The following is a 24,594-nucleotide window of genomic DNA, read 5'->3' on the forward strand; positions in this document are numbered from 1 at the left end:
AGCCTGGTGAACCGTATTCCGGACTGAGGACCCAGAGACCTTCAGTAAAGAGGTAAAGAGACTGCAACCTGGTGTCCTCGTTATTTACTGCACCGCACCACCACCACTATCCACATCTACTACTGTACGCCCCTCAGCAGGGTCACGGGCCGGGTCTAGCCACCGAACAGGATCTACTTAAGCCTGAAGAATCAGGTCATGTGTGCCTTGGAACTGTGATTTACTGTGCTTGGACTGTACTTTATTGCAAAGACTGTGTGTTGCCATTTACCGCCAAAAGTTCCCGCCAAAAGTCGCCGCCATTGCAGCGTCACAGGGAGCGCAGAGGAAGAAGAAGGGCGTGCCATGGGAGGAGACTACCAAAGCGGCGCCAGAAGTAGCGACCGCCCCCTCCGACTCCTGCTGCGAGAGGACGACCTACCCGGCAGCAGAGGAGAACCGCCCCCTGATTTGCAACAGCGGGAATGAGGTGAAGAAGGAGCCCGACCTCGGAGAAATGGCGGAGCCAGGTGCATGCGTTGCCGCCGAATGCCAGACAGCGACAATGAGCAGCAAGTGCCCGAGCAACGGCGAGGTGATCCCGGCTTGCCCTCACCCATCAGAGGCGGACTCGCGTCCACCGCCGGTGAAGGACCTGAACTCCTTGGAGCCGCCAGTGGAGGAGCCGAGCCTACCTATCCCAGCCACGGAGCCATGGAGGGCGGAGCCACATCAAGAGTCGACTCCGGAAGAGCCGCGGTCCGGGCTGCAGCCGATTCCAGTGTCCTCGTCAACGGAACAGATCGACATCGGTGGAATCACATCAGGCGCAGGTATGGATGGCACCCCTACTCCCCCGGCCGATTCTGCTCTCCCGACCGATCCGGCTCCCCTGACCGATCCCGCTCCTGTGACCGCTCCTCACCCCAGCAACAATAACCGTTTCCTCTCAGTGGAGCGGGTAGTCCTCACCCCCGACGCGATGGGGAAGCTGGTACCTCCACTACCGACCAAGATGGGGGAACCCATAGATGTAGGCCCGGACCTGGTGATCCTCCGGTGGGACACCCCCTGGAACGAGCCGTATGGAGCTCCGGAGGAGAGCCTCACCCTTGTGGTACTTACCTGGGAACAGTATAAGCAATGTCTAATCCAACACTGGAAAGATCGAGACGAGACCGAACAACATGATACACAACGTAGAAAGTCTGCGCACGGCAGGAAAGACGTGGTAAAGCAGGGAACTGTGCTGGCCTACCACCCGAAGAGGGGATGGGGCTCCATACAGGAACCGGGGCTACCAACTGATGTTCTAGTTACAACGTGAAAACTCCCTGCTGCAGCCGAGATGGGGATCCATTGCAAAAAGGGGATCAGGTGACTTACACCCATCATCGGAATTCACAAGGATGGTGCGCCCGGAACGTTCGACGGTGTGAGCCTGAGAGAGCGCCACCTGTTGCCCCGATCATGACTGATCCAGATTTGCCAGATCTTGTTACTATCACCACCGTACGCCTTGTAGCGGCTACTGAACTTGCAAGTAGGGTTAGCCTTCAAATCCAGACAGCGGGTGATCTGACAGCACCTGCGGGACCAACCACCGGTGCTGACATTGCATCGGCCAGGGACCGGAGGCCATCCCCTGCACCGCCAGCACAAGAGTAAGATCTTAAAACTCTGCATAACATGTAAATAGTTCTTCAAACTGTTTGTTTCCTGCTATGTTGCTGCTAAAACCCGTCCAGGGTTAACTCTTAAAGGGATCCCTTTGTTGAACCGGGATCCCTATTGCTTTTTGGTTTGTTTTCTAATTTTTGCACAACTTCCCAAAAACTGCTGGAATCATGAGCAGTGCATGATACAAACTCCTTGTATATAGTTTGCACCTTCTTAAAGGTGCTCTCTACTGGTTTTATATAAAAGACGGACTCTTTGCGAAGATACGGTTCTTGGAACTTGTACTGGAGTCCTTGCTGCATACGGATTTGCAGCTTAAAAAGTTGCACTACCTCATAGAGACTTGGTCCCCTCTTAAAGGGGATGTTCGCATCCTGCACTTATGAACAGTGTTGCCTTAAGATGGTTGAATGGCAATAATGTCCTGAAAAGAAAGTATTGATGATGTTGATATGTGAAAGTTAAATGTAACCAATTAGTTGATTGTAAGAAATGTTCAATAATGTTGATAGAAGAATGAGGAAAGAGAAGTGAACCCGTACGGGGTTAGTTAGTGAGTCCTCCCAGGAGCCATATAGAGATGGCTCAGTGATCTCAAACTGAAAGAAAAACATGTTCTATACTGTGTATAGTAGTGGAAGGACAGTAGGCTCAGGCAGAAAGGAGCGGTCCTGTAATAGAAAGGAGAGGCAGTAGGTCTGGAGCGTTTAGGACAGGCGGTCCTGCAGACGTAAAGTAGGAGAATGTAGCACAGTTGCTTAAGCCTTATAATGTGTTATAAGAAGGTCTTTAGTGGATTCAGAGTGTACATCCTTAAAGGCAATGTTGAATTAATGTTTAAAAATTTTGCACTTAGTAGAATACCCGGTTGGGTAAGAAAAGTTATTTAAAAGTATTTAACCATGTTTGTAACGTTTAAGTGTCCTCACCTCCCATAAAGGGAAGCTCTGTTCAAATATGCTTATTGTTATTGCACTCACAAAAATTGTATGTCTTTTTGCTGACATGTATTGTTGTTTTCTTCCCAGTCCAGGAGTACTGGATTTAACCGGGGGGGAGTGCAGCGCCCCAGAGTCCTGGTCGTTGCAGTACTGTGGCTCCGCCGCTAAGGGGGGCTATGGTACGTCTGATGGCACTGAAGGAGTTCATCTGACCAGGTATCACATACACCAATACATTTCACAGCCGGGCCTCCAGGGTGAGCTAAGGGTGCTATTTATTAGGCCACTCCTCACCGTGTGGGTAAACTGGGGGTCAGGCAGGAAGTTAGACAGAAAGCTGACTGGGTTGGAACCAGGCAACACCTTGTGGCAGAGGGTGTTGTGGGGGGAAGATTCGGTAGGGTCCCTGTCAGGTTTGGGACCCTGACAGAGGCCTGGCAACGAGAAAGAACGTCACGGGACCGTGCCTGCTCAGCATAGCAGCGGTGCCCTAAGAAAGGACAAGAAGTGAGATATATTGTGCTGAGTGAGAAACGGGATCAAAGCAAGAAGGAGAATACCAGTAGGAGTCGTGCTGTAAGACCGAGGCAACATCCTACTGAGGCGCACAGCCGGCGGCCGGAACGCCGAGGAAGTATTTATATATCTACCTCCAAGCAATACTTCAAACCAACGGCAGGACAGTCAGTCACAGGCGGGCTGTCTCACCTAAATCACCTACGCAGACATAGGGGGCAACCTGTGGAGAGGGGCGACTCTAGAGTCCCGGAAGAGCTCCGAGCCTACCCGTCATACGGGTGCGTCCCAACCGTAACATCAGGGAGGGACGGAGGATTAGCAGAACATCATCTAATCGAGTTGTTGTGAGGGAACACGAGAAACAGACACAACAGTTGTGGGGACTATCCCGTAAGCACAGCAGGGGAGGACCACAACACATAGCGCTAGCAGGAAGGCACAGATTTCCACCTGCAAAAAGAACTCTGGAGGTGCCATTGGACCGGCCGGACTTGCGCAGCCTGGTGAACCGTATTCCGGACTGAGGACCCAGAGACCTTCAGTAAAGAGGTAAAGAGACTGCAACCTGGTGCCCTCGTTATTTACTGCACCGCACCACCACCACTATCCACATCTACTACTGTATGCCCCTCAGCAGGGTCACGGGCCAGGTCTAGCCACCGTGACAAACCCAGAGCAGAGACTTGGAGGCCCGGTACCGGGTACCCCTCGGCCCTGCGGCAGTGGGGGCGCTACATGAGCAGTTATAGATTTGTGGTATAATTAGTGCCAATTTGGTAAAGAAAAAATTGAGACCCGCTTCTCCATTTACAAAGAACATCTAAGAGCCCTGCTTCTTCCACTCACTCATTGAGAACATCTGTAAGTCCTGCTTCCCGACACAAAGTGCTTCTGCGAGTCCTGCTCTCCTTGACCACTCAGAAAACATTTGTGAATCCTGCTTCAACCACCCATTTGTAGAGAACATCTGTGATTCCTACTTCCCTGCCCACACAGAGAACACCTATGGGTCCTGCTTCCCAGAAAATGTTTGAATACCGTTCCTCCAACCACCAAGAATATCTGTGAATCCTGCTTCCCTACTGATTGAAAATGTCTGAGTACTGCTGCTTCCACCCATCCATAGAGAATATCTGACTCATACTCACCCACTTGAAGAATGAGTCCTGCTTTTCCTACCCACTCATAGAACATATTTGTGAGTCCTACTTACCCCACCCTCTCATAGTGAGTTTCATTCCCCACTCAATGAGAATATCAAGCTTCTGCTATCCCCTGCTTTCTTAGAGAAAATCTGTGAATCCTGCTTCCCCGCTCATGCAGAGACTTTCTGCGAGTCCTGCTCCGACTGCTCACCCATAAAGCCTGTGAGACCTACTTCCCTGCTCACTTGTAAAGAAGTTCCCTCCACTGCTCATAGAGAATAACTTAGTCCTGCTTCCCCTGCCCACTTATAGAAAATCTGTGAATCCTGCTTCACCCTCTCAGCAAAGACTCACTGTGAGTCCTGCTCCCCCCGGCTCACCCATAAAGCCTGTGAGTCCTGCTTCCCTCGCTCATTTGTAAAGAATTTCCCTTCCTTCTCATAGAGAATGTCTTAGTCCTGGTTCCCATGCCCATTTATAGAAAATCTGTGAATCCTACGTCTCCCGCTCACGCAAAGACTCTCTGTGAGTCCTGCTCCCCTTGCTCACCATAAAGCCTGTGAGACCTTCTACCCTGCTCACTTGTAAAGAATTTCCCTCCCCTGCCCATAGAGAATGTCCAAGTTCTGCTTCCCATGCTCACTTGGAGAACATCTGAGTCCTGATTCTCTAGCCACTCACTGAGAATGTCTGTGACTCCTGCTTCTTCCACCCACTCATAGAAAAAGCCTTTGAGTCCTGCTTTCCCTGGTCACTCCGTGAACATCTGTAGGTGCTATTTCCACAGCCCACACAAAGTGATTGACAGCAGTCCCGACACATACACTCATACAGGAAAACTTACTGTTCTTTGTGGGTAGGGAAAACAGGACTCATGGACTTTCTGTATGAATCCTGGAAGCCGTTTTTAAATAAAAATACTGAATTGAATAATGGAAAGCTGCAGATTTATCAACCTTTTCTGTTTGGCAATTTTTGCTATTAACTCCAATTTCTCAAGGAACAAATTGAATACATTATCACTATATGCCGGCAAAACTCTCAAAAGTCTGCACTTCACATCACAAATAGAGTTGAGTGAATTGTACAAAATTCGGTTCGGATTACGATTGCCGGCAAATATTGTATTTGCAATATGTGCCGAACATAGCCGAACGTCACTGGAGTTTATGGGACTAGAGTTGAGGGAAAATGTTTGGAACTGATCGTCAAACATACATTCAGCACAAATAGGGTACCAAAATGGCACAAATATGGCAAATTCGGATTCAGCAATCGCTTCCGAACATATTCGCTCAACTCTAATCACAATTACTGGGTGACCATTAGGGTATGTGCACACGTTCAGGAATTTTCGCGATAAAAACGCTATAAAATGCATAAAAAACGCATACACATGCATCCTATCATTTAGAATGCATTCCGCATTTTTTGTGCACAAGATGCATTTTTTTCCGCAAAAAAAAATGCATCGCGGGAAAAAAAGCAACATGTTCATTAATTTTGCAGATTTTATGCAGATTTCCCATATTATGGCATTTGGAGTGTCCGGAAAAAAACACTAAAAATCCGCAAAAAAACCCGCAAAATACGCAAAAACCCCAGAAAAATACGCATGCAGAATTCCTGCGGAAAACCTCAGGTTTATCTCAGGAAAATTCTGCATGCATTCTGGACGTGTGCACATGACCCTGTAATGTCGAGTACCCGGGGTATGAAAGGACAACCTCACCACACCTTCTAAAACCATAACATTGCCGTTAACCCCAAATAAAAACGTAAGTCAATCTTTCTTTGGAAATTATAGGCCACAGCAGCCATTTTATTAAACATAACACAAAATACATTACAATAAACATTAACAATTTTAAAACTAGGAGGGGTCCTTGGAGCTCCCAGGAATCTGGTGATTAACACTGCATAGTGTGAACGCACATCAAACCAAATTACTCCCAGCCACTACCACACTGGCTCGGGAGCACCAAAAACCCCAGCGGGTTCACTGTTCACGCTAAAATTCAAGGGTAACCGACCACTGACGGAACTCCCTTCCACCATTCACCAGATCCAACAAACAATTAGAATTCCAAAGACAGAGGATCCATAATCCAATGGATCCCCCAACCCAATTTCCACCAACTCCAAGGACTCCACCCAGCCACCACGGCCACAATGACCCGTTATAAAATAAAAGAAACCCCGCAAACAAAACATTTTTTTTTTTTTTAAATATAGAAATTACAAAGTACCACCAACACATTAGGGCGGGAGGGCGGGACACACGTTGCTTCCAGAGCGGGAAGTGAATAGCCACTCCCCTCCCCTTCACATCCCCTGTTTTCATTCAAAAACGAAACCACCCACCTCCCTCACCCTAACCCCTCCCTCCATACCATCGTCATGCTGGCCTCCTCCTACGCCGTGGGGGGAGGGGCGGCTCAGCTCAGGCCAGTACTTACCCTTAGAGTTGAGCGAATATGTTTGGAAACGATCGCCAAATCCAAATTTGCCATATTCGTGCCATTTTGGTGTCAAATTTATTTTTGATGATCGTTTTCGAACATAATCGTTCAACTCTAGTCCCATAGACTCCAATGACGTTCGGCTGTGGTCGGCAAACATAGCAAATACAAAATTTGCCGTGGATAGTAATCCGAACCAAATTTTACAAAATTCGCTCAACTTTAGTGACCATATATAGAAACATATAGCTAATCATCTCCTTAGAGAACATCACAAGATCCAATTTTTTTTTAACTCTTTTAAATCTCGCAGCGCTCATCCCAGGATATCATCCAGCTATAATAGATAAAGCAAATTAATTTCATCCAATGAGCACAGTTATCCGATTGTTCGATATTACTTTAAGATGTCTTATACCTTTTGGATCTTTGCTGCATTTCCTTTTCTGAAATTGTTCTTTCCTTTGGTTTGAACAAATTATCTAAAATAGAAAGAAAAGTGATGAAAAGAATATTGCACTGTGTGGTCACAAAAAAAGCTATCGTATGTTTAATTGAAAGGGCTTGTCGACTTTTGAAGGACTTGTCCACTTTTGATATCATGGCATCACTCAGTAGCTAAGAGTCCAGTGCAGTATAATATTCCGCTACAGCATAATTGCAATGCATTCTAACAGAGATTTGTACAGTTTAAAATGTGAGTGTTACAGACTTCATAAACCCTCATTATAATGACATGCACACCATTTAATCACTTGAGTTATGAGTCTCTCCCTTCTCTACAGGTGGGACCTGTTTTTCATTTTTGGGGATTACAATGTAATAGAAGAGAGTAATTATGATAAGTGATTCTATTTACAGGCAGTTGAATTACTTAAAGATTTAAGGGCTGATTACTTAAGAATTATTACTTGATAAGATGACAACTTGTGTTCTGAATTGCAATTCTGTGTATAAATTATTTAAATGTAGAATAAATGAGGATGTTTTTTAGTGTTATGTACTTTGCCTGAGAACTTACACTATGTACAGTTTGTAAAAGTTTAAGTTTGGAGTGACTTACTGGTTTCACAGTAAATATAATATGGGATCTTCTCCTTGAAACTGGTTTAACCCTTCTGTTCCTGCTCTACAACCTACGTGCGGAGGAAAGGAGATTCCGGAAGTTGAATAGGAAAGGGTTCTTTCCGGTTAGAGCAGTCAGACTGTGGAATGCCCGACCACAAGAGGTAGTAATGGTAGATACAATCTCTCACAGAAAATGGCACTGTAAGTTATTAGTAATCTAATGATCGAGAATTGTATAACGGTCAAAAAAGGTTGAACTTGATGGATCTGTGTCTTTTTTCAACCTACTGTATGTAATTAAGCAATAAATCAAACATATTCTTTTTTTCCGTAACTACAGAGCAATGTCCTGCTGAGACTAAAGTCATACATTCTGCTGATTGTATTCCTCCAAACATCTTCATGCGCATGCACACTTGGCTCAGGTGAGCCTGCATGTGTAGAAGGGAACAAGCAGATTCCAGACCGCAAAAGGATTGGGCATGTTGAAATCCAACAACTCAATCTTTTTCCCAAACATTTGCCATGGACAATGTTAGAACACCCCCAAGCACGTTACATGGTCGCTCGGTTAGACAAAATCAGCAGGTTACTCCAATATTAATCCATATAGCCACCTTTAAAAGACTTCTCCCATCTGGGCCATTTTTGCTTTTACTATATACGGCAATTCTATAATATTATAGTATAAAGTAAAATTAATGATCCAAAATGGCAGTGGGGATTTTCACTAAGCTTCCTGCAGCATGACAATCAATCAGCTCATCTTGAACGTCATAAAAAGGGCCAATGGGTACCAGAAAGATTGTGAAACAAAACTACACCATTTGATTACTCAGAGATTGACAACAGCATTTAAATTGTTAAATAAGTGATCAGAACGATCGCCGTTTGCTGCCATTAGTGGCAGGTGCTGGCTGTATAGCTCAGTGTAAAACAGCTCCTGGGCCAACTCCATATACTCGCACCCAACATAAGATGGATCAACATATCTAATAGCTGTTCCACATCTAGCAGGATAGTCCTGAATTTGAGGAGCTGTCCTGCTGTCTCCGAAACAAATATAGTTGATTAGAACGGTGAAGCAGAGAACCAAACAAGGTACTGTAGGGGCATCATACTGTGTGTGGGGAGAATCTACCGTAGGTTCATCATACTGTGTGTGGGGAGAATGTACTGTAGGGTCCTCATACTGGGTGTGGGGGGAATGTACTGTAGGGTCCTCATACTGGGTGTGGGGGGAATGTACTGTAGGGGCATCATACTGTGTGTGGGGAGAATGTACTGTAGGGTCCTCATACTGGGTGTGGGGAGAATGTACTGTAGGGTCCTCATACTGTGTATAGGGAGAATGTACTGTAGGGTCCTCATACTGTGTATAGGGGGAATGTACTGTGGGGACATCATACTGTGTATAGGGGGAATGTACTGTGGGGACATCATACTGTGTATAGGGGGAATGTACTGTGGGGACATCATACTGTGTATAGGGGGAATGTACTGTGGGGACATCATACTGTGTATAGGGGGAATGTACTGTGGGGACATCATACTGTGTATAGGGGGAATGTACTGTGGGGACATCATACTGTGTATAGGGGGAATGTACTGTGGGGACATCATACTGTGTATAGGGGGAATGTACTGTGGGGACATCATACTGTGTATAGGGGGAATGTACTGTGGGGACATCATACTGTGTATAGGGGGAATGTACTGTAGGGGCATCATACTGTGTGTGGGGAGAATCTACCGTAGGTTCATCATACTGTGTGTGGGGAGAATGTACTGTAGGGTCCTCATACTGTGTATAGGGAGAATGTACTGTAGGGTCCTCATACTGTGTATAGGGGGAATGTACTGTGGGGACATCATACTGTGTATAGGGGGAATGTACTGTGGGGACATCATACTGTGTATAGGGGGAATGTACTGTGGGGACATCATACTGTGTATAGGGGGAATGTACTGTGGGGACATCATACTGTGTATAGGGGGAATGTACTGTGGGGACATCATACTGTGTATAGGGGGAATGTACTGTGGGGACATCATACTGTGTATAGGGGGAATGTACTGTGGGGACATCATACTGTGTGGGGGGAATGTACACATTATGCTGTGTGTAGGGAGAATGTGTTGTAGGGACATTATACCGTGTGTAGGGGGACTGTACTGTGGGGACATCATACTTTGTGTAGAGGGAATGTACTGTGGGGTCATCATACTGTGTGGGGGGAATGTACACATTATGCTGTGTGTAGGGAGAATGTGTTGTAGGGACATTATACCGTGTGTAGGGGGACTGTACTGTGGGGACATCATACTTTGTGTAGAGGGAATGTACTGTGGGGTCATCATACTGTGTGGAGGGGAATGTACTGTGGGGATATCACACTGTGTGTAGTGAGAATTTACTGTTGGGACATCATACTGTGTGTGGGGAGAATGTACTAAGGGGACATCATACTGTTTGTAGGGGAAATATACTGTGGGAATATCGCATGTATGTAGAGAGTATGTACTGTAGGGACATCATACTGTGTGTATGTTATGAGTATGTCACATCCTCCAGGGAGATCTGGGGTTAGAAGATAACTTTGTATTGTGAATCACAGATCTTCCATTAAGCCTGTGTGTTTGTCTCCTATATTAAATGGATTTGGCTTCTTTTGCTGCTGAAGAGGTTAACAACCCTTTCTTGCTGGTCAGAAACATGCATCCCCATTTCAGCTACTTCTGATCTGGTTATAACCTCTCCCTATAAAACCTAGCCAGACCTTCTCTTCCTTGCCAGTGAAAGCTTTGCTTCCTTGCTACTTGGAAATGATGTGCTGAATTGGAGATCGTTGATGCTACTTCAGATTGTTGTGTGCTGTTCTTGGGTGTATGCTTTCCTCATTGTCCTATTCTCATTTGGTTAGTACATTCCTATCTTTCCCTATATACATCTCTACCTTTGGTGAGTGTTTGTATGTTTGCTGCTTTCTACTATCCCTGTCTTTATTATATGTTGATATACTAGCATTTCTGTCCAGGGCATCCTGGGGATGGAAAATTTTAGGGAATAATAGAAGAACAGTATGGCTGGTGTTTCAAACCTCCTCACTTTTAGAGGCACCTTTGTGAGCAGGAATAGCTAGGGCCCCTCCTAGGGATGGTCCAGGGTCCCTTTCACTAATCACGAACAGTCACAGTATTGCAGTGTAGGGGTAATGTATTGTGGGGACATCATACTGTGTGTGAGGGAATGTACTGTGGGGACATCATACTGTTTGTAGGAGAAATGTACTGTGGGGACATTATACTGTGCATGGGGGGAATGTACTGTGGGGACATCATACTGTGTGTGGATAAGGTATTGTGGGGACATCATACTGTGTGTGGGGGGAATGTACTGTCAGGATATCATATTATGCATGGGAGGAATATACTGTGGGGACATTATACTGTGCGTGGGGTGATTGTACTGTGGGGACATTATACTGTGCATGGGGGAATGTACTGTGGGGACATCATACTGTGTGTAAGGGGAATATACTGTGGGGGCATCTTTCTGTGTGTGCGGGTAATGTATTGTGGAAACATCATACTGTGTGTGGGGGAATGTACTGTCAGGATATCATATTATGCATGGGAGGAATGTACTGTGGGGGCATTATACTATGTGTGGAGGGAATGTAGTGTCAGGACATCATACTGTGTGTGGATGATTATACTGTGTGTGGATGAATTTGATGTGGGATATCATACTTTGTATGGAAGAACGTACTGTGATGACATCATATTGTGTATGGGGGAGGAATGTACTGTGGGGACATTGTTGTGAATTCTGTTCTTGGGCTCCCTCCGGTGGTTATAAGTGGTAGCGCTGCTGTCTGTCCTTCACAGCAGTTATCAGGTGTGTCCACTCTGGACTGGGCTATTTAGTCTGGCTTCACCCTTTAGTGAGTGCCAGTTGTCCATTGTTTTCTGGAGGATTCACATCTCTTCATGGTCTCTCCTGCTTCCTGGTCTTTTCATCAAGATAAGTCCTGCTTGTTTTGCAGCCCCCATTTTGTGGGCCTTATTGTTCAGTGCATTTCATGTTTTTTCTTGTCCAGCTTAATCTGTGTAAGGATTTATGCAGTCAAGCTGGAGTCTCTGGAGAGGCAGATATGCCCTCCATGTCTTTAGTTAGATGTGGAGTTTTTTGTATTTTCTGTGGTGGATATAATTTGTATGGAGTAATGTACTGTGGGGACATCATACTGAGTGTGGGGGGGAATGTACTGGGGGGACATCATACTGTGTGCAGGGGAATGTACTGTAGGGACATCATAATGAGTGTGGGGGGAATGTACTGTGGGGACATCATATTGTGTGTAGGGGAATGTACTGTAGGGACATCATACTGGGTACTGGGTGTGGGGGGAATGTACTGTGGGGACATCATATTGTGTGAGGGGAATGTACTGTAGGGACATCATACTGGGTACTGGGTGTGGGGGGAATGTACTGTGGGGACATCATACTGAGTGTGGGGAATGTACTGTGGGGACATCATATTGTGTGTAGGGGAATGTACTGTAGGGACATCATACTGGGTACTGGGTGTGGGGGGAATGTACTGTGGGGACATCATACTGAGTGTGGGGGGAATGTACTGTGGGGACATCATATTGTGTGTAGGGGAATGTACTGTAGGGACATCATACTGGGTACTGGGTGTGGGGGGAATGTACTGTGAGGACATCATATTGTGTGTAGGGGAATGTACTGTAGGGACATCATACTGGGTACTGGGTGTGGGGGGAATGTACTGTGGGGACATCATATTGTGTGAGGGGAATGTACTGTAGGGACATCATACTGGGTACTGGGTGTGGGGGGAATGTACTGTGAGGACATCATATTGTGTGAGGGGAATGTACTGTAGGGACATCATACTGGGTACTGGGTGTGGGGGGAATGTACTGTAGGGACATCATACTGGGTACTGGGTGTGGGGGGAATGTACTGTGAGGACATCATATTGTGTGAGGGGAATGTACTGTACGGATGTCATACTGGGTACTGGGTGTGGGGGGAATGTACTGTGGGGACATCATACTGTGTGTAGGGGGAATGTACATCATATTGTGTGTTGTCGGAATACACTGTGGGGATATTATACTGTGTTGGGGTGAGGCTGTGGCGCATCATACAGTGCGGTGTTCAGTTTCTGGTGGGGCTATCATACTGTGTGTGGTTGCATTATATTGTGTGGGAGTGAGGGCACTGTGTGAGCCGTGAAAGGGATATTGTACTGTGTGGGAACGCTGATAGGCTTCACTAAAAGCAATATTTCTGTATGGAGACATAAAGGCTGGGTGAGGTTAGAGAATTAGCTTAGTGTAAAATATAAATTGCCATAATGCAGGAGTGTACCTTTTTCTTAACTGTCAAAGCTGGGAGGTAATTTTACCAGTACGTCCTGTAAGAAAGAGGTTAAGCCATCTAAGATTAGGACAGTAATCATTAATCTGTTCCCTAAAGTTCTAAACTCCCTCTAGTCGTGACTGCAGACAGACAGAATTTTATCATTCAAAAATTTGGCACCTTCAAGATAAATTGGCCGCTATGTCTATTCAGTATAGTGTCGGTGTCAGCCGGCGATCTAGGTCACAATCCTTCTGTGTACTGCTGCAAAAAGAGCCGAAATCAGGCAATACCCTCACATTGTTTCTATATGCTGCTTCCAAGAAGTACATAATTGTCAATAACTCCCTACACAGAGGGAATATACCGCAGTCATTTCATATTTTATTAAGCAATCTAAGGTTAATGTAAGAAAAGGAGGATGAATTTCCAGCTTTGATGGCTCTGAGCTGCGGTAAGTAGGGTTGATGGAAACAGACAATCGTCTCCCGGTTGGACTCGATCATGTTGACTTGTGCTCTCTGTAAAATGCCAAACAACAGTGTTTGCTCACATTGTTCATGTTATGTAAAACCCTGCCCCCAGTCGAAAATCCAGCTGGATTTCACCATAACAATGTGTAACTATTTTTGGATATCTGTTTCATTTAGAGCCGGCAGCGGTTATAATTGGATAATGCAGCACATCAAAACCTTTTTGGGTGAATTAACAAGGACAAAACCATCCAGCAGACCCATTTGCTGGAGGTGGATGATAAAATGCATGACTGCTCCCCTTCCCAATTATTTACCACTGTGTGTTATGACTTTGCTTGTAGCCACACTCCAATAAATTACCAAACGAGTGTAGATTGATGTCTATGGAGACAGGCAACTTTAACTTAATAAAGGTTCTTCTTAAATGGTTTCTGTCCTTTTAACAAACTATACATAAATCAATAGATCAAGGGAATATAATAAGAAACTATTTAATATATCTTATGAGAGAAATCTTCACTTATGACTCGAGTCATATTCTCTTCCCGCGCCTCCTGAACTCATAATTGATTCAGAAATACAGGTAAAATCTGCCTATTTCAAAACAAGATAATGCCAGCTCACTGATGGATTAGATCAGAATCAGCTTATTGAAATTTATTGATAAGAGGGGAAGCAGAGTGAATAAAAATTAGAGAGACACACAGAGATAGTGCTGCTTTTTACACAATGTTTTATCTCACCGCAGAGCTGGATTCACAGCTATACCACTCAGTACTGCCTGTTGTGAAATTGGATTTTGGGCTCCCCCGGTGGCCACTGGTGGAATTGAACTGGTGTGCATCATCCTCTCTGTTCACCTGTTTCCATCAGGATGTGGGAGTCGCTATTTAGCCTTGCTCCTCTGTCACTTCCATGCCGGTCAACATTGTAATCAGAAGCCTTTCTGTGCATGTTCCTGCTGCTAGACAACTCCCAGCTAAGTTGGACTTTAGTCCTTGTTTGTTTTTGCATTTTGTTCCAGTTCACAGCTGTAGTTTCGTTTCTGTGTCTGGAAAGCTCTTGTGATCTGAAATTGCCACTCTGATGTTATGAGTTAATACTAGAGTCTTAAAGTAATTTCAGGATGGTGTTTTGATAGGGTTTTCAGCTGACCATGAAAGTGCCCTTTCTGTCTTCCTGCTATCTAGTAAGCGGACCTCAATTTTGCTAAACCTATTTTCATACTACGTTTGTCATTTCATCTAAAATCACCGCCAATATTTGTGGGGGCCTCTGTCTGCCTTTCGGGGAAATTTCTCTAGAGGTGAGCCAGGACTATATTTTCCTCTGCCAGGATTAGTTAGTCCTCCGGCCGGCGCTGGGCGTCTAGGGATAAAACGCAGGCTACGCTACCCGGCTACTGTTAGTTGTGCGGCAGGTTTAGTTCATGGTCAGTTTAGTTTCCATCCTTCCAAGAGCTAGTTCTTATGTTTGCTGGGCTATGTTCTCTTGCCATTGAGAACCATAACAGTTTGACCGGCCATAAAGGGTTAAATTAATTTACAGAGAAAGGAGAGAAAAGAGTAGTCTGCTGAAGATTTTTTTTTTTTTTTTTTTTTCCTTCAGTTCTGAGTGTGCTTGTAATTGAATCTCTTGCAAGTCTGCCTATATTGCAGCCCTTTTCTCTCTCTCTCCTTCTAATCCTGGAATGGCTCTGTGTTCACCTGTTTAAAATGGATATTCAGAGTTTAGCTGCAGGTTTGAATAATCTCACCACGAAAGTTCAAAATTTACAAGATTTTGTTGTTCATGTTCCTATATCTGAACCTAGAATTCCTTTGCCTGAATTTTACTCAGTGGAATGAGTGCGCCCTGGTGGCGAATTTCAGAGAGGGTCTCTCTGATGCCATTAAGGATGTTATGGTGGGGTTCCCTGTGCCTGCGGGTCTGAATGAGTCCATGACAATGGCTATCCAGATCGATAGGCGTCTGCGGGAGCGCAAACCTGTGCACCATTTGGCGGTGTCTACTGAGAAGACGCCAGAGAATATGCAATGTGATAGAATTCTGTCCAGAAGTGAACGGCAGAATTTTAGACGAAAAAATGGGTTGTGCTTCTATTGCGGTGATTCAACTCATGTTATATCAGCATGCTCTAAGCGTACTAAGAAGCTTGATAAGTCTGTTTCAATTGGCACTTTACAGTCTAAGTTTATTCTATCTGTGACCCTGATTTGTTCTTTATCATCTATTACCGCGGATGCCTATGTCGACTCTGGCGCCGCTTTGAGTCTTATGGATTGGTCCTTTGCCAAACGCTGTGGGTATGATTTGGAGCCTCTTGAAACTCCTATACCCCTGAAGGGGATTGACTCCACCCCATTGGCTAGCAATAAACCACAATACTGGACACAAGTAACTATGCGGAATAATCCGGATCACCAGGAGATTATTCGCTTTCTTGTGCTGTATAACCTACATGATGTGTTGGTGCTTGGATTGCCATGGCTGCAATCTCATAACCCAGTCCTTGACTGGAAAGCTATGTCTGTGTTAAGCTGGGGATGTAAGGGGACGCATGGGGACGTACCTGTGGTTTCCATTTCATCATCTATTCCCTCTGAGATTCCTGAATTCTTGACTGAATATCGTGACGTTTTTGAAGAACCTAAGCTTGGTTCATTACCTCCGCACCGGGAGTGCGATTGTGCCATAGATTTGATTCCGGGTAGTAAATACCCTAAGGGTCGTTTATTTAATCTGTCTGTGCCTGAACATGCTGCTATGCGAGAATATATAAAGGAGTCCTTGGAAAAGGGACATATTCGTCCTTCGTCATCTCCCTTAGGAGCCGGTTTTTTCTTTGTGGCTAAGAAAGATGGCTCTTTGAGGCCGTGCATTGATTATTGGCTTTTGAATAAAATCACGGTTAAATATCAATATCCGTTGCCACTGCTGACTGATTTGTTTGCTCGCATAAAGGGGGCCAAGTGGTTCTCTAAGATAGATCTCCGTGGGGCGTATAATTTGGTGCGAATTAAGCAGGGGGATGAGTGGAAAACCGCATTTAATACGCCCGAGGGCCACTTTGAGTATTTGGTGATGCCTTTTGGTCTTTCAAATGCCCCTTCAGTCTTTCAGTCCTTTATGCATGACATTTTCCGTGATTATTTGGATAAATTTATGATTGTGTATCTGGATGATATTTTGATTTTTTCGGATGACTGGGACTCTCATGTCCAGCAGGTCAGGAGGGTTTTTCAGGTTTTGCTGTCTAATTCCTTGTGTGTGAAGGGTTCTAAGTGCGTTTTTGGGGTTCAGAAGATTTCCTTTTTGGGATATATTTTTTCCCCCTCTTCCATCGAGATGGATCCTGTCAAGGTTCAGGCTATTTGTGATTGGACGCAACCCTCTTCTCTTAAGAGTCTTCAGAAATTTTTGGGCTTTGCTAACTTTTATCGTCGATTTATTGCTGGTTTTTCTGATGTTGTTAAGCCATTGACTGATTTGACTAAGAAGGGTGCTGATGTTGCTGATTGGTCCCCTGCTGCTGTGGAGGCCTTTCGGGAGCTTAAGCGCCGCTTTTCTTCCGCCCCTGTGTTGCGTCAGCCTGATGTTGCTCTTCCTTTTCAGGTGGAGGTCGACGCTTCTGAAATCGGAGCTGGGGCGGTTTTGTCGCAGAGAAGTTCCGATTGCTCCGTGATGAGACCTTGTGCTTTTTTCTCGCGTAAATTTTCGCCCGCCGAGCGGAATTATGATGTTGGGAATCGGGAGCTTTTGGCCATGAAGTGGGCTTTTGAGGAGTGGCGTCATTGGCTTGAGGGGGCTAGACATCAGGTGGTGGTATTGACTGACCACAAAAATCTAATTTATCTTGAGTCCGCCAGACGCCTGAATCCTAGACAGGCGCGCTGGTCGTTGTTTTTCTCTCGGTTTAATTTTGTGGTGTCCTACCTGCCGGGTTCTAAGAATGTTAAGGCGGATGCCCTTTCTAGGAGTTTTGAGCCTGACTCCCCTGGTAATTCTGAACCTACAGGTATCCTTAAGGATGGAGTGATATTGTCTGCCGTTTCTCCAGACCTGCGGCGGGCCTTGCAGGAGTTTCAGGCGGATAGACCTGATCGTTGCCCACCTGGTAGACTGTTTGTTCCTGATGATTGGACCAGTAAAGTCATTTCTGAGGTTCATTCTTCTGCGTTGGCAGGTCATCCTGGAATCTTTGGTACCAGGGATTTGGTGGCAAGGTCCTTCTGGTGGCCTTCCCTGTCTCGAGATGTGCGAGGCTTCGTGCAGTCTTGTGACGTTTGTGCTCGGGCCAAGCCTTGTTGTTCTCAGGCTAGTGGATTGTTGTTGCCCTTGCCTATCCCGAAGAGGCCCTGGACGCACATCTCGATGGATTTTATTTCGGATCTTCCTGTTTCTCAGAAGATGTCTGTCATCTGGGTGGTGTGTGACCGTTTCTCTAAGATGGTCCATTTGGTTCCCCTGCCTAAGTTGCCTTCTTCTTCCGAGTTGGTTCCTCTGTTTTTTCAAAATGTGGTCCGTTTGCATGGTATTCCGGAGAATATCGTTTCTGACAGAGGTACCCAATTCGTGTCTAGATTTTGGCGAGCATTCTGTGCTAGGATGGGCATAGATTTGTCTTTCTCGTCTGCTTTCCATCCTCAGACTAATGGCCAGACCGAGCGGACGAATCAGACCTTGGAGACATATTTGAGGTGTTTTGTGTCTGCAGATCAGGATGATTGGGTTGCTTTTTTGCCTTTAGCGGAGTTTGCCCTCAATAATCGGGCCAGCTCTGCCACCTTGGTGTCTCCCTTTTTCTGTAATTCGGGGTTTCATCCTCGATTTTCTTCTGGTCAGGTGGAATCTTCGGATTGTCCTGGAGTGGATGCTGTGGTGGAGAGGTTGCATCAGATTTGGGGGCAGGTAGTGGACAATTTGAAGTTGTCCCAGGAGAAGACTCAGCTTTTTGCCAACCGCCGGCGTCGGGTTGGTCCTCGGCTTTGTGTTGGGGACTTGGTGTGGTTGTCTTCTCGTTTTGTCCCTATGAGGGTTTCTTCTCCCAAGTTTAAGCCTCGGTTCATCGGCCCGTACAAGATATTGGAGATTCTTAACCCTGTGTCCTTCCGTTTGGACCTCCCTGCATCTTTTTCTATTCATAATGTTTTTCATCGGTCATTATTGTGCAGGTATGAGGTACCGGTTGTGCCTTCCGTTGAGCCTCCTGCTCCGGTGTTGGTTGGGGGCGAGTTGGAGTACGTTGTGGAAAAAATCTTGGACTCCCGTGTTTCCAGACGGAAACTCCAGTATCTGGTCAAATGGAAGGGATACGGTCAGGAGGATAATTCTTGGGTGACTGCCTCTGATGTTCATGCCTCCGATTTGGTCCGTGCCTTTCATAGGGCTCATCCTGATCGCCCTGGTGGTTCTGGTGAGGGTTCGGTGCCCCCTCCTTGAGGGGGGGGTACTGTTGTGAAATTGGATTTTGGGCTCCCCCGGTGGCCACTGGTGGAATTGAACTGGTGTGCATCATCCTCTCTGTTCACCTGTTTCCATCAGGATGTGGGAGTCGCTATTTAGCCTTGCTCCTCTGTCACTTCCATGCCGGTCAACATTGTAATCAGAAGCCTTTCTGTGCATGTTCCTGCTGCTAGACAACTCCCAGCTAAGTTGGACTTTAGTCCTTGTTTGTTTTTGCATTTTGTTCCAGTTCACAGCTGTAGTTTCGTTTCTGTGTCTGGAAAGCTCTTGTGATCTGAAATTGCCACTCTGATGTTATGAGTTAATACTAGAGTCTTAAAGTAATTTCAGGATGGTGTTTTGATAGGGTTTTCAGCTGACCATGAAAGTGCCCTTTCTGTCTTCCTGCTATCTAGTAAGCGGACCTCAATTTTGCTAAACCTATTTTCATACTACGTTTGTCATTTCATCTAAAATCACCGCCAATATTTGTGGGGGCCTCTGTCTGCCTTTCGGGGAAATTTCTCTAGAGGTGAGCCAGGACTATATTTTCCTCTGCCAGGATTAGTTAGTCCTCCGGCCGGCGCTGGGCGTCTAGGGATAAAACGCAGGCTACGCTACCCGGCTACTGTTAGTTGTGCGGCAGGTTTAGTTCATGGTCAGTTTAGTTTCCATCCTTCCAAGAGCTAGTTCTTATGTTTGCTGGGCTATGTTCTCTTGCCATTGAGAACCATAACAACTGCCGTATCAAAGTCTTCGATGCTGTTGCGGATTCTGAACATTTGATACTTAGCACACACAGATATAGGGATTCCTGCTTTCCCGTATCTGTGAATGGGAGACATCATAGCAGCAAGTCTCTATCCACTAGCTCAGAGACAATAGACAATTAGAAATCGAGCCTAGAGAAGGGAAAGCTCATGAAAAATGTAGGATATAAGTCACTTAATGGCCAGAAATAGTGTTATTCCTCATGTACATACAATGGTCAGCTTATTTTGAAAAGTCAACTGAAGCTACAGATACATGGAGAATGGATTGAAATACATTGTTACGTCAGAGAGGACGTACTTATTAAGATCAATGGAGGAAATATATAGGCTGAATAGTGCATTATCTATACTGAATTCTTCAGATACTTGAGGTTTCTTGACTCCATGAGCCTGTTAGGGCGGCCCCAGTGCCAAATTGGATTTTTTTTTAAAAAGACATGTTTACACTGAAGGAGCAAAAGGGTAACAATGTTTAGAACTTCTGACTCTCAGGCATCCACTAAAGCTTCGAACGTGAGGCTACCATCATTTTAAAGACAATCATCTTGGCTATCTCATACAGACAATTGACTTGCAACTATTTAGGCTATGATTATGCAAATTCTTGTCATTTCACTGCATTGTTACTGTTTTGCTCCTAAAAAATCTAAATTTAAATTTTTATTATTTTGTTAAATCAGATTCAAATGTGTCTAGACCAAAATCTGATCCCAGGTCTTTTCCATACGTTCCCAAAGTTGGTGCATACTGGTCGACACACTTGGGTATGTATAGAGTTTTTTTTTTCAACTCTACCCACAAGTGTTCCATTGGGTTAATTTCTGGGGACTGTGGGGGCCAATCCAGGGGAGCGCCCACTAGGGCTATGGGTCCAACGGTTCTTCAGGGGTTGTCACGTCAGCTGTGACCCGGTCCGTGGCCCTGGGCATCCAATAAAGATGATCAGGAAAGTTTTTTAGGGGATTTAACGTGATGCCTCAGCAATGAGTGGTCAACGTTGCTTGAGGAGACTGCTGGGGCCCATGGTGACGCAGCTGGGATGGTTCTGCTCCCCACAGGTGGAGCGGGGCCCCATGGCTACCAGTATAGTTGGTAAGGGATTGTAGACGTTGAAGTGCAGGACTGAGGGTGCGGGAAATGACTGGAGGACACAGGGACTGTAGTTTCCTTCACCTTTACTTGTTAGTTGCAGGTACAGTCTGGGGCACGGGTAACAGGTGATGATGGGATCCAGACAGCCTGGAAGCAACTTAGGATCCACCTAGCCAGGTGGGTTTGGAGGCCTACCTACTGCGCTGTTCTCTTAGGTCCTTGCTGCTTTAAGCTCTGCTCAAGTCCTTCTCCTGTGTGTTACTTCTAACCTGTATGGCAGATAGCGTGAGCCTTTCAGAAGCACTGCCTTTTCTATGGCAGGTGTTCGGTTTGGCCAGGGAGCTTGCATTTCCCTGCCCTCCAGATTCAGCTGTTGGGGCGTACAGTACCCACACAGCCAAGGACTCTGGCGTCCTATTTTGTCAGCATTCTGTTCTGGGGTGAGGTTGGTTACAGCTCCACTCCCCAGGTTCTCCTCGACTTCTCTCCTCTCACTCTCAGACTCCTGACTAACTGACTAACTCCGCCTTTGGGCCAGAACTTATAGGGAAGCTCCCTTGAAACCGGGTGTTAGAGCTCCCCCTTCTGGTCTGGAGTAGGAAAAATGTTGAATGCTGGTGTTACCTGGTAAGGGAACCCCTCCTTGCTTCCAGGGATGACATCACCCCCTATGAGGGAGGCAATGCCACTGTTGCAACCGGACTCTGGGGGTGCCACACCAGCACCTTTACTTCATTGTCATTAAACCATTTCTTCGCCAACCTCAATGTATGCTTCGGATCATTGTGCTGCTGGAACACTATGTCGTCCTTTTCATACCCATAGTACTCGAGTGCACGAAGTAACCCATCTTGTAGCATACTCGCATATAGCTCAGCATTGAGAATACCATTGATCCTGATCTGATCCAATGCCTGTGGCTGTGAAACAACCCCATATCATCAGGCTTCTTCAACCGAACTTGACAGTTCCTTCAATTTCTCGATCCATTAGCCCCTTTTTCCTTGTTTCTTGCAGACTCATTGGCACTGTCCACATTTCGTACTTTTTTTGCAAACTGGAGCCGACGCTTCTTATGACGATATTGAAGTCAAGGCTTTGTCACCTTTTTTCGGGCCACTATTCCAGACTTGTGTAATGTGTGTTGCACGGTGCTTGCATGGACATCTCTGATCTCACTATTATAAGGCATACGAGCCACTCCAATATTTTGCCTGGATGTCTACCTCTTAGCTTTTCAATGGATGGACTGACTTAATTTAGTATTCTTCCAACTGTCATGGCACTCATATCATGTAGTTTGGCAATTTTCTTGGTTGAGAGACTGCTGTCGATGAGCTAGATAATGCTGTTTCTCTTTTCTTGGGAAATCTTCTTTATGGCTGCTCCTCAATTCGGACTAGTGACCTTTTGCTTGGGAATCAACCTAATAACACACTAAGCTATTAAGGAATGTGTGAACAGATTGTAATTTGTAGAACATAATGCAAGAAGGAAAATATTTTTCCACCACCAGGAGCAAAACAGTAACAATGCAGTGATATGACAATAATCTGCATGAGTAATCATATGCAAAATAGTTGCAAGCCAAATTTATATAAGAGATATCTAGATTATTGCCGAGAAGCCCCTGTGTGACTGGTGCACCATGCAGTTTTATCAACTTTGCGCCATGATGCTGTCTTTGGAGAAGTGCTGTAGACATTATAGAAGGAAATAATGGTCGTGAAATATGGGACAGGCTCCGAGGGTGTTTTCCCAAATAGTCTATGCATTTGTGGCTAATAAGAAGCCACCAGTGAACCAGGGTTCAGAGAGTCTGATAAGAGGGGTGCAGACTGACAAGAGAGAAGCACCAGCCATGAAAGACTAGGAGCTGCTGAGATGTTCGGAGAGATTGGCTGGGTGGTGAGTGGATCATTACCCAGTGATTCAAAGAGAGGAATATGGAGTCTTCAAAGGTGTGAAAAGAAACAATTGACATGGTTAAAAACTTGTTTATAGGTCAAAAAGTGCCAAGCTACAGACCAAGTACAGAGGGCACATTCAGCCCCGCAGCTTGTGCAACCACCAAGGATACAGAACAGCTACCACTAGTGGTGTCCAGTAGTGATGAGCGAGTATACACGTTGCTCCGGTTTTCCCGAGCACGCTCAGGTGGTTTCCGAGTATTTGTTAGTGCTCGCAGATTTAGTTTTCGTCCCCACAACTGCATGATTTACGGCTGCTAGACAGGTTGAATACATATAAGGAAAGCCTGCTTGTTAGGGAATTCCCACATGTATTCAGGCTGTCCAGCAGCCGTAAATCATGCCGCTGAGGAGATGAAAACTAAATCTCTGAGCACTAACAAATACTTGGAGATCACCCGAGCGTGCTCAGGAGAACCCGAGCAACGAGTACACTCGGTCATCACTAGTGTCCAGCCAAGCAGTGATTATTGGTGAATACTTTTTATTCACTTTTTGCTGTTGACAAAGACTGTGCCTCCAACTTTGTGACTGCCATGTGCAGCGCCCCAGAGTCCTGGTCGTTGCAGTACTGAGGCTCCGCCGCTAAGGGGAGTGATGGTACGTCTGATGGCAGTTAAGGAGTTCACCTGACCAGGTATCACAGACACCAATACACTTCACAGTCTGGCCTCCAGGGGGAGCAAAGCGTTCTATGTATTAGGCCACTACTCACAATCTGGTAAAACTGGGGGTTAGATAGGAAGTTAGAGAGAAAGCTGACTGGGTTGGAACCAGGCAACATCCTGTGGCAGGGGGTGTTGCAGGGGAAAGATTCAGGGGGGTCCCTGTCAGGGGTGGGATCCTGACAGAGGCCTAGCGAACAAGACAGAGCGTTAAGGAACCGCGCCTGCACTACATTGCGGTGGTATCTCAAGAAAGGACAAGAAGCGAGGTTTATTGTGGAGAGTGAGAAACGAGATCACAGCAAAAAGGAGATAACACCAGTAGGAGTCGTGCTGTAAGATCGAGGCAACATCCTACTGAGGCGCGTAGCCGGTGGCCAGAACGCCGAGGAAGTATTGGGCTCCAAGCATTACTTCAAACCAACGGCAGGACAGTTAATTATAGGTTGGCTGTCTCACCTAAATCACCTAAGCAGACATAGGGGGCAACTGTGGGAGAGGGGCGACACTAGGGTCCCGGAAGAACTCCAGGCCTACCCGTCATACGGGTGCGTCCTAGCCATATCATCTGGGGGACGGAGAAGAACATCAGAACAGATATAAGTTGTGAGAAAGAACATCAGAAACAGACACAACAGTTGTGAGGACTATCCTGTGGTGCTCAGCAGGGAAGTACTACAACACACAGGCACTAGAAGGTAGGCACAGATTTCCACCTGCAAAGGGAACTCTGGATGTGCCTTCGGACCGGCCGGTCTCAGCCAGCCCTGTTAGCAGTACTCTGGATTGCGGATCCTGAAGCCTTCAGTAAAGAGGTAAAGAGACTGCAACCCTGTGTCCTCGTTATTCACCGCGACCTACACCACGCACCATTATCTCATCTTTCATTGGACGCCCCTTAGCAGGGTCACGGACCGGGTCTAGCCACCGTGACGACCCCAGAACTGGGACAGAGAGGCCCGGTACCGAGTAAGCCGCG

General features: G+C 46.0%; 1 protein-coding gene across 1 annotated transcript in view; it reads right to left on the reverse strand.

The window, feature by feature from the left end:
- Positions 1–24,594, reverse strand: part of C4H10orf90 (chromosome 4 C10orf90 homolog) — a 208,945-nt gene that overhangs the window by 23,679 nt on the left and 160,672 nt on the right. The window contains exon 7 of the mRNA XM_077258381.1: positions 7,145–7,208. Coding sequence (XP_077114496.1) covers positions 7,145–7,208 — 64 coding nt within the window. The remainder of the gene's footprint in view (positions 1–7,144; positions 7,209–24,594) is intronic.

The sequence above is a fragment of the Ranitomeya variabilis genome, chromosome 4, assembly GCF_051348905.1.
Source record: "Ranitomeya variabilis isolate aRanVar5 chromosome 4, aRanVar5.hap1, whole genome shotgun sequence".
NCBI lineage: Eukaryota > Metazoa > Chordata > Amphibia > Anura > Dendrobatidae > Ranitomeya > Ranitomeya variabilis.